General features: G+C 50.0%; 1 protein-coding gene across 2 annotated transcripts; it reads left to right on the top strand.

Annotated features, from left to right (window-relative positions):
- The first annotated feature begins 1794 nt into the window (after nt 1-1794).
- Nucleotides 1795-8497, top strand: PIK3IP1 (phosphoinositide-3-kinase interacting protein 1). Of its 2 annotated transcripts, none has more exons than XM_051634242.1 (6): nt 1795-1966; nt 2125-2241; nt 2333-2449; nt 4432-4617; nt 4759-4837; nt 6871-8497. In XM_051634242.1, the coding sequence occupies exons 1-6, from the start codon at nt 1879-1881 to the stop codon at nt 7076-7078; spliced, it is 795 nt and encodes a 264-aa protein (XP_051490202.1). In that variant the 5' UTR covers nt 1795-1878; the 3' UTR covers nt 7079-8497. The 2 variants fall into 2 exon arrangements, with proteins under 2 accessions (XP_051490202.1, XP_051490201.1); XM_051634241.1 differs by having other exon boundaries at nt 2330-2449.
- The last annotated feature ends 1982 nt before the right edge of the window (nt 8498-10479 follow it).

Genomic DNA, 10479 nt, shown 5'->3' with positions numbered 1-10479 from the left:
CTGAAGAGCAGTAGGAGGAATGCAGTAATTGAGTATCAGTGCAGACAATGAGCATAATGCCAGAAAGCAGACAGCTGATGTTGGGCAGGACGGACACACACAGTTGGGTTTTTTTTTGGCTTTTTGGTTGTTTTGTTTTGTTTTGTTTTGTTGCTGTTGTTTTGTGGGTTTGTTGGGGTTTGTTTGGTTTGTTTTTTTGTTTTTTTGTTCCAACCTGCTGCAGTTTTTTTAATCTGACATTATTAAACTAAATTTACTGTAGTGGTAAATCATATTGTTAAAGCATGAATCACAAGTGCTTAGGCTTATGGTTTCGTTTTCAGTGGTAGTGCTGCTTAATTTACTTGTTTTCCTCATTACTTCTCTGTCATGCTGGTACATCTGTCTATCTGTGGCTGTGTTGTGGACTGGATGCAGCAGGTGACCTGGCAGTAAAGGGTTAAAGTGTGCATGACCTGGTAAGAAAAGGGCAAAAGTTGGGCTGGATCAGCACCTTGAGCCTGCTTGTCACACAAGTACCTGTAGCAGCCTGAGAGAGGAGTGCCAAGATGGAAACATCTGAGAGGGGAAGGGAAGGACTGCTGCTCCAGCCAGCACTGCCCCAAAAAATGATTCATCAAACACTGAATACAACGTTCAGCTTCCTGGCATAGAAATACTTTTTATGTGTTTAATGGTTTCCATGTGATTTCAAAGCACTTTTAAGAGAAGGGAGCTCCCCTGTCCTCTTCTGAGAAGGAAGGTTTGATTGTACCCCATGTAACAGAAAGGAAAGGAAAGCGCACAGAAGGGAAGCAGGCAGATTGGCCAAGGTCAGAAGGAGCTCTGTGGGAAAGCCAGAAATAGCATCCAGTGCTGCAGGCCTGTGCCTTGGCTACAAACCCATCAGTTGGCCCAGGCTATCTTTGAGAGCTTGTTTGCAACCAGACCAAGTATTCAGCTGCTTGTTTTTCACTGGTGTCAAACAGAAACGTTGCACTCCAGCAGCTTGTGTAGTCCCTGGCATTGCAGTGTTGGGATACCTCTGCCTGTTTGGAAACATAAGTACCTATTGTAGCCCCTCTGAATGTCTGCAGGGAGGCTTTATCAGGTGGCTGCGTGCCTGCAGTCTAACTCTGTGAAGCATTTTCGGGCTGTTTACTTTGTTTTTCTCTAAGCAGGCACAGCTTTTAGAGAACGTGGAGTAGAAGGAAAGCAATCGATTAGCAGGGGCGAGAATGTAAACCCGTACTGGGGAGGTTCTCAGCTCCCGTGGTAGCCTGTGTCCCCCCCCAGGCACGGTCCGTGCATAAAGCTAAGGGAACCCCCCAAGGAGAATCAGGACAGGGATTTCAGTCCTTTGTGGTGTTTCTGTAGGGGCGACAGCAATTTTAGGTCCCTGAAGACAAACGCTTTCCCTGCCACAGACAGAGGTTCAAGCCTGGTTTCGTGTCGGGATTCTCTTCTGGCTTTAGGGGCCGGGAACACGGAGCTACGCTTGGGGAGCGTTTCCCCGTGTTTCTCTGCAGCCCAACGGCCCCGCGGTACCGCGCACCCATTGCTGCGCCCTGTCCCGGGGTTCCGGGGGGGACGGGATCCTCCGCAGCCGCGGCAAAGCAGCGGCAGGTTCCGCGCTGCTCCCAACCCTGCCCCGCGGAGGCCGCCCCTTCCTCTGCCGGGGCTCCCTGGCGAGGTCGGGAGCCGCCCGGGGGCGGGCAGCGGCAGCGTGAGGTCCCGGCGGCGGCTGCGAGGCGAGGGCGGGGGGGTGAAGCGCAGCCCGGCGGTTGTTTACTGCGGAGGGGGGAGCCGGGGCAGGGCTCGTCGCGGCGCCGAGCGGAGCTGAGCCGGGCTGAGCTGCGCGGCCGGGCTGGCGGCTGCTCTTCGTCTTCCGCGCCGAGGATGCTGCGCTGGGGCCCGCGGTGGGCGGCGGGGCTGGGGGCCGTGCTGCTGGGCTCGCTGCTGCTGGCGGCCGCCCGCGGCGCTGAGGGTGAGTGCTTTGTTGTGGGGGACAAAGGCCGGTCTCCGGGGGACTGGAGACCCTCTGGGGAGAGCGGGGCGGATCGGCCCCGCATCCGCGGAGGTTACGCTGGGGAGCGGCGGGGGCTGCCCAGCACGCCCGCATGGCCTGGCCTCGTCTCTCCGCAGAGTGCCTCCGCGGCAACGGCGCGTCCTACCGCGGGAGCCGGCGAGTGGCCTCCGGCGGTGCCCCGTGCCTCAACTGGCTGGCGGTGCGGAGCGGGCCCGGCGCCGCGCTCCCGGCAGGTGGGTCCGGGGGCCCAGGAGGGAGCGGGGGGTGCCGGGGGCGCCGAGGCCGCGGTGGTCCCGGCGCTGACGGCCCGGTACCCTCCAGCAGTCGCCGAGGATCACAACAGCTGCAGAAACCCGGACGGCGACGCCGCGCCCTGGTGCTACATCCGAGGCGCCTCCGGGGACCCCGAGCGCAGACCCTGCGACATCGTCCAGTGCTCAGGTAGGAGCGGCCGCAGCGGTCACCCTTGTCCTGCTCCCGGGACACTGCCTCCTGGGGCTGGGTTTGTCACCAGGGTGGGGTCCCCCCATGGCACAAACAACCCCAGGCTATGGCAGCACGTACTGTTCCCCTCTTCCCCCAGGAACGGAGTCTATCCTCCAGCCCTCGCCTGTGTGTGCACATCTGCCTCCCAGCTGTGCCTTGCTTTGCCCCAAGAGTTATTCCAATAGTAAGAGGAAAGGCCTGTGCAAAGCCTTGCCCCCCTGCCCCATTTCACTACTCACTCTAGGGCTCTAATCTGTGTTGCAAAAGGCTGAGGTCTGGACATGTAGAAACTGCAGAGGTGTTGGTAGACTGGGGGCATGTTTCAGCTGTCTAAACAAGTGTCCTGCTGATAAACAAGTGCTGGGGTGAATTTGGGTACAGGTGGGGGGAAAGAACTTGGAGAAAATGAGAATTGAAGGGAGGACAGTAAGAAACAGAAAACCCCAAACACTGGATTCCTCTTGGTTAGTCAGGATGAGGAACAGATTGCCAAGAGAAGAACTGTAGCTGAAGCCTGTTTCAGGGTGAGGAGATGTCAGAACTGACTGAGGCTAAAATAACTACTTGTTTTTTTTGAACTGTTTAATTATTTCTGAGCCCCTCAAGATTTATGCACTCCACTGTCCTTGCATGTAAGCACTTCTCCCCACACATACACCCTCCCCTTTTCTTCACTCATTTTTTTTACTTGCTTTTCCCTAAACATGAAGCAAAGCAAATGTTCTGCTACCAGGATCCTCACTCAAAAGGGTTCTGCATCTTTGGGATCAGGAGTTACCTGACCTTTCAGCCAGTGCACCACTTGCATGTTTAAGGGGTTTGGCTGGTTTTGTGTCTGAAAGCAGGCACCTTTTTACTGTAGTTGTGTCCTGCAGCTCCCCTTAGTTCAGCCTTTCTGGCTGACCCTAATGAAGTCACTGTGCAGTGCAGGAGACCCTGATTTCCTGTCTCTAACCCCCCTTCTGTACTGCCATTTCACATTCCACTGGGGACTCAAAATGGCTGCAGATAAAAAATCCACACTGAGTTATTGCCAGCTGTGGGGCCAGATCCAGGTGGAGAGTTTTCAGGTGTGGATGCATATGGTCCATAGCATTACCGAAAAGTAGATGTTTTGTCTGGAAGAGGTAATAGAGGTCTCCTTTACACTGTCATAGCTTCTACTGTGCTACAGCTTTCATTTTAACTTTGTCATGAAAGAAGGAACTACCTTGAAAATCTTTCAGCGCTGTTGATAAAAAATCCATAGGGCTGGGAAGGTGTCTGTGCTCTGAGCATCCATCCCTATGCAGCTTTGTTTGGGCTCTGGCTGAGGGGGAACTTGCTGAACTTCAGTCAGTAGCTGTGCTGCATGAGGGGTTGCTCTTACTTAGCCTGTGCATCATGCTGGAGGAATTTGTTACATGGCTGCAAAGAGGGGCTGGGTAAGAAGAATGTCCCCAGGTTGTTTTCACACCACCTGGAGTCTCCTTCTGTCAAACCTTCCTGTGTCAGGAAGATTGAGGCAGAAGAGAGATAAACAGGCTCCTGGGAGATCTGGGATGGAGATTTTCATCATCTCGTTTATGTCTGTTCAGCATGATTGAAGCTGCAGCCTGTATATTGATCTGCACACTAAATGAAGTCATTGTGCATCCCCTGGACTCATGCCCTGAACCTGGGTTTTGTTCTACTGTCAGACTTCTGTCTTGTCTCTGGAGGTGCCTTGCACTCTTAGTTAAATAGGTTCACATCAAAGGAAAGTGAGGGGAGGAATAAATTTCTTATTTGCCTTGGTAGGATTTCGGGCAACAGCTTGAAAAGGAGCAAGTGTTTGTCAGTGTACTTTGAAGGCAGTTCAGTGATGCCAGTCTGGTTCTGTCCCACTCACAAGGCACGTGTTGTTTAGAAGTAGTCATCAGTGCTTCATATTTTCTGTGTCTCTTTTCTCTCAACAGATGTTGCAGCTGCCACAGCCCCAGGTCCTACAGCAGAAGCTGGTGTTTCTGAGGAGGTCGACCAAGTGTTTGAACCGGCTGATACCTTGCCCTCCCGGAGCGAGGCAGCTGCTGTACAGCCTGCCATTGGGATCAGTCAGAGAGTGCAGATGAACTCCAAAGAAAAGAAGGACTTGGGGACACTAGGTACAAACCCAGGATCATGTGCAGGATCATGTGATGGATCTATTTCTATAATTCTGGCAGGATGGATTTGTTTTGAGGCTCTGAAAGCAATGCTATAGCTGGATCCGCAGCCTCTGATTTTGCCTCTTTCTTTTCTCACAGGGTATGTGCTGGGACTGATCATGATGGTGATAATCATTGCCATTGGAGCTGGCATTGTCCTGGGGTACATCTATAAGAGGTCAGTGGTAATTCTCCTTTGTCCAAAAGCTGATGTGGGCATGAAGCAACATGTATAGGGCAAGAATGTCTGAGCACCTGTAGACCCAACCAGATCCCAGTGAAAAGGCAGATAGAAACACGTGTCTGGATGTTGTGCAAGAGTTTTGCTTGTTGCACTGAAGAAAGAAGTATTTAAGAGTTAATCCCATTCTTCTCCACTTCACCCATCAATGTGGTATTACATCCCATCTACAGTTTCAGGCTGCCCTCTTTGTTTTTCCTTTGTGTATGTGTGTGCATGCGTGGCTTGATGTGGCTTCCTCAGATGCATCCAGGAGAGCAGAGTTTTACATAAAAGCTGGAGAGTGCAGATCCTTGCTGCCCTCACAGGAAGTTTATTTCTTGATCAGAAGGAGAACAAGCCTTCTGGTAGACCACCTGTTCCCCTGGTTTCTCTAGTCTAGCTAGCTTTAGAAGAAAAACACTTGGCAGATTCTTTGCCACTTCTGCATTGTATCCTATGAAGCTGATCGAATAGCAGTACTATTTTGTTACGAGCAAAGTTCATTTTACCAAAGCTCCTGTATGCTTCAAGGTCAGTTTTGATTCACAGTTTGGTTCTGATTTGTTTTGCCACTTCACTGTCTTGTGCAGAAATGTTTCTGTAGCTCAGCAGTGTTTGAGGTTAGTGGTAATAGCAAGCAGCTTAGTTGTGACAGACAGGGCAGGATTAACAAACAGCAGTGAATGTTGCTGCAGCAAGTGAAGGCCCAGGCTTCTTCCTCTGGGAAGGTTTGTTCTGTATTTTGGCTGTTGGACAGCAGTTGGACACAACCAAGCAGAAGGAGCTCTTTCCCAAGTTGGGACATGTCCTTATGTAAGTGTTTATAATAAATGCTGACAGGAAAAAAAAAAAAAAAAAAAGAGGGAGGAGTGTTACATAAGGGGCAAAACACAGAACGCTGCTTGTCGAGGAATCTGATTCGAGGTGTCACTTCAGAGAATGCTGCCTTGTGTGCTGGCAGCAACAGCAGCCACTGCTGCACGTTTGTAGGCAGCTTTGAAAAGCAGCCAAAATGCTTAGGAGCTGACAGGAAACCCCAGCAGCTCTGCCTGGTCAGGATCACAAGCCTCAGGAGCAGTGAGTGGTGCCTGTCCCACCTCTCTCCTGTCTTTGGAGCAACAGACCAATGTAGAGCTTTGTCCAAATGCAGCTTTGCTTCTTCCATGCCAGAGACTCACAGCAGGGCTGCAGTGCAGGTTTACTGTCTCTGTCTCCTTGCCTTGCTGACAAACATGCCTTGTATGTGCAAGCTGGCATGTTTGGGTAGGTGTGGTGAGAAACCTTTAATGGCTTTAGGAGCTTTTGGTATACACAGCTTTTCTGGAGACAACATGCTATTAATGTCATTAATTTTTAAAGCCAGGCAGTTGTTCCTTAGTACAAATTACAGAGGTGTTGCTTCCCTTGGTAACAGGCTGAAGAGTGAGGTAGGTTTGAGGAGCTGGTTGTGGTGTGAAGCTGTGAGCTGCCATGGCAGAAGGCAGGGCCAGCTCTGACGTAAGCTTTAATACTTCAGGCCTGACTTAATTTGCTGCACAGGTTTGTTTGCTGCAACCCAAGGCAGAATCTTTCACCACCTCTGGTATTTGTTTCTATCAGATGAAGCAGCTTCTGGAAGCTCCTTTCCACAGCAGTGGGCTACACCAGGCCATGCTGTGGGACTATAAGGTATAAGGAAACATTTATCAACTCCATGGTTTGAAGAAGCCTGACTTTACAGCCCTTATTTAGCTGTAGCAATGTCAGTGAATAAGCCAGTTTATGAGGGAGGGACATACTTCACTTGGCTGCTTGTTTATAAAGATGCTCACATGGGGTCCTCTCTTTACAGTAGGGAGTGTTTCTGGCCTTTTGTGTGTAGCTGAAATACCTGTTTCTTACAGACCAGAGTCCCTCTTTACTATATCACCTTCACTGGGACTCTGCCTCCAAGCAGTGGCACTCAGCTCATGCACATGTATGTGTTATGTTTTTTTTTTTTAATCTAGGGGAAAAGACCTGAAGGAAAAGCATGAACAGAAAGTTTATGAGCGTGAAATGCAGCGCATCACACTGCCACTCTCAGCATTCAGCAATCCTGCCTGTGAGCTTGTAGATGAGAACACAATCGTGGTGCACACCAACCAGACACCAGTGGAGGACACACGTGATGGCAGTGGCCCCCTCATGGGGCAGGCGGGTACTCCTGGTGCCTGAGCAGCTCGGGCAGGAGTGATACAGGCTGAGCAAAGCCTCCAGCTTCCCACTGTGAGTGCAGGGGTTGTGTGTGTTCATTTCTATTTTGTTTTCTTTTTGATGAAAGCCAGGTGAAAGTGATGCAGAGAGACAGCAATGGGCTATTCATCATGATCTGTTTGAGGGGCACTGTTCAGTGCATGACCAGCTGGGGACTGGTGTGGTGGACCCTGCTGCTTTCTCCCACCTATCTCCATGGTGTGCCAAGGAGCTGGGAGGGATGATGGGCCAGGCTCACAACTGGACACAGATCCCATAGTCTGGAGTGTGGTCTTGGCTTCCTCTTCTTTTGTTCCTTTCCTATTTAATGGTGTGCACTGTTACTTAATTTTCAGCCTGGAACCCCAGGAGGGAGCAGTACTGCAGGGACTGAGGGGAGCTTTATGTCAGACTTAGCTAGATAATTACACTCTGATTATAGTTCCTGTCTTTCTGCATTAGTGGCTGAGAGCTGGATACGCTGTCCAGAATCCTGCTACTGGATAAGTTTATTTCCAAGGAAGAGTTTACTGAGGTATGGCTTTAGTCAGGAACAGTATGTTAACCCCAGTGTAAATTTGGAAAAACTCTTAAGCTCTTGACAAATCTAGGTCTTCCAGGACTGAGGCCGCATCTCCATTCCCCTGTGGTGCTACATGCACAGCCACAGTTGTAGGTGTCCAGGTGGTCTGTGCCTCCTGCTCACTTACACAGATCAGGAGACCAAAGGCCAGCAGTAGATGGTTGTGGAGGGAAGGAAACAAACTGCCCTTCAGTTACCTACAGCAGGTTGAGCTCTGAGGACAGGTAACATCCTCTTCAGAATTCCCATGGCTTTCTAAAGAGCCATCTCTGGACAGAGTAGCCAAGCCAGCTGTGGAGGTCACTCTGGCCGTGATGCAGCAGCTCGGAGCCAAGGGCAGGACAAGGCAGCTGCTCGTGCAAGATCTCAGAGTTCCATCATGGCTCTTGGCCGAACCTCCTTCACACACACACTCAGCTTGTGCAGCAAGACTGCTTGCTTACACAGCCTGGCCCTATTAGAGAGGTTTTGTAACAACTTTTATTAGCATTTCAGGGAGTTTGGAAGGGATGGTTGCTGCAGTGTCTCCCAACTGGCACCGAGGCAAGGCTAGTTCAGGGAAACATCCATCCCCACCTCTGGGGGTTCAAGCCATTCAAAGATGTTTTTTAGCCATCTGCTTTATAGCTGTGGGCCTAACAGGGAGCAGCACTTGGCAGCAGGGGTTTTAGTGTTAACGTTTGATTCAGAAAAGGGAAATGTTTTATTTTTAAATGCCTTTGAATACCATTTCTTTGTAAAATGTTTTAAATACCTCATTATGAGAAGGTGCAGATTGTGCTACCTTATATTAAAGCTTAAAAGACAAATGCTCTGTACACCTGTGTGGACTGTGGCTCATCTGTATGTTCCTCCTGCCAGAGCAGCATCCTTTTTGCCAGAGCAGCATCCTTTTGCTTGTGGCAGACTTCGAACTGAGAAGGGAAGATGCTTCAGTTTGCCAAGCCCAAAGGTAAATCCCTACAAGCAGTGCCTCCACTCACCAGCACAAACAAGGGGCACAGAACTTCTCTTCTTGCAGCCAGCAGGTAGTCTTGGACTGGGACAGTGTTCCTAAGCAGCTATAGGCTGTGCTACCCAAGCAGGCTGGCCCATGGGAAGAGGCTCTCAGTCACAGCCCCTTCCTGCACTGACACAGGTCAGTGCTGCTCAGCAGCAGCTTCCTCCCCTGGGACTTTGCTTGGGAAAATGTCATGCAGACAGAGCACACCAGGTTACAGGAGGCACTGACAGAGCTAGTATTTTCATTCAGTTGTTAACCTTACACGCCCCTTGAACTACGTATTTCAGAATACAAGGTTTCCAAGAACAGGCTTTATTTTTATCCTGGTTCAGAAAAGGAAAATGGAGAAAGACCCCATGTTGTGCTGACTCCTGTCCACCCTTTAGAAAAAACAACAACCAAACAAAAACAACCAACACGACAACTTCTTCCCTTTCCATCACTTCAGGTACGTAGTACTATAAGAGTACTTGCACTGTGTCTCTGTAGTTCTGTTAACTGTGGGAGGGCCCTCTGGCTCAAGAAAGGGAGTTGTAGATGTTGCTGTTTTGTGGCACAACAGAAACCCGAGAAAGTGACAGCTTCCTGCTTTCTGTAACACAGAAACAACAAAATCTTGTTTCCATAGCATGTATTTACTGCTTTTTAATTTAGTTAGAACATGGAGCTGTGCAAATCACAGTTCATAAAACCCACACACCACCCAGGACTTTCCCTTTCAAGGGTCCCCTCACAAACCAGCGTGGGAGGGGAAAAGAAAGGGCAAATCCTATTAACAATCCTGAATCCACTGGACCCAGTTTAGAGAGGCTCCTCCACTGAGTCACAGCACAGGGAGTCCCCAGTGTTTCTAAAACACCACCACACAGACTAAAACCACCCCACACACACCTTTCTCAGGTGATGGCTGGTCCCGTGTTATTTTACATAATACTTGAAACTCATGGGTAGGGGGAAGAAATCAAAGTAACAGCAAAGACTAACACCCATTCCCCACCATTCAGTACTGAAGGGAGGAAGAGGAGAAAGAGCACACTAAAAATCCAGTTAAACCAAGATGTTTGAGCCAGCTTTTTCAGTTCTGCCAACCACATGAACTACTGCAGCAGTAGCTTTCTTCCTTCTACTGCTGAGGGAGGAAGAGAAGTGCTGGAAGAAAATACACCCTCACCCACCTCCCAATGACTCCAAGCCCTTTTTTCTCCCCAAAAGCAGGGAATGACCCTGAGGAAAGTTTCTGCTTGGAGAATCAGCTCAGGTGCTGCAGCAGCAGCTGCAAGAAGGACCTTCAAAGGAAGCAACTTGCACAGCCTGCAAGAAAGGATGAGGTAATGGCAACTGAATTATTACTTCTCCAGCTGCCACTCCTGGGAGGATGGGGCATTCCCCAGCACTTTTCTGTTCATGACCAAGTCCAGCCTTTAGGCAACCATGGGTATATTGCCCTTTGCCATTGTCCATGCACAAAGTCCTTTGGCTTTCTTAAGAGCACCTTCTGCCACCCTTTTTATAACCTTACATCCACAGGCCAAGAGCTTAAGCAGCTTCAGCACTCTAGGGGTGTCCACAGCCAGTGCCTAGTGCAGTTCTACACATTCAGGTTCAAATACTTTCAACTAGGTTAAGGTTTTTGGGCAGGCAAATCTCACTGCAGGCTCAGGGTCTGAAGATGCTTAAGTGGCTCATTTGCTGCCTGCTTTGTTTACCATCAGGAGGGGCAAGCAGAGCTCAGTCTTAGTGTTTCTAGGCAGGCTTTTGGAGGTATTCAGAGACAGAGGAGGAAAAAAAACCCACAAA

This window comes from Apus apus, chromosome 16 (genome assembly GCF_020740795.1).
Source record: "Apus apus isolate bApuApu2 chromosome 16, bApuApu2.pri.cur, whole genome shotgun sequence".
In the NCBI taxonomy this organism is placed as follows: domain Eukaryota; kingdom Metazoa; phylum Chordata; class Aves; order Apodiformes; family Apodidae; genus Apus; species Apus apus.
Note: the sequence above shows the minus strand (reverse complement) of the source record. Positions and strands in the feature narration are given on the sequence as shown.

What these genes read in the sequence shown, in the direction of transcription:
- PIK3IP1 (XM_051634241.1), top strand. Translation starts at nt 1,879, where the DNA reads ATGCTGCGCTGGGGCCCGCGGTGGGCGGCGGGGCTGGGGGCCGTGCTG. An exon ending in GGCCGCCCGCGGCGCTGAGG is followed by an intron (nt 1,967 to 2,124) that starts GTGAGTGCTTTG and finishes GTCTCTCCGCAG; the next exon opens with AGTGCCTCCGCGGCAACGGC. An exon ending in CGACATCGTCCAGTGCTCAG is followed by an intron (nt 2,450 to 4,431) that starts GTAGGAGCGGCC and finishes TTCTCTCAACAG; the next exon opens with ATGTTGCAGCTGCCACAGCC.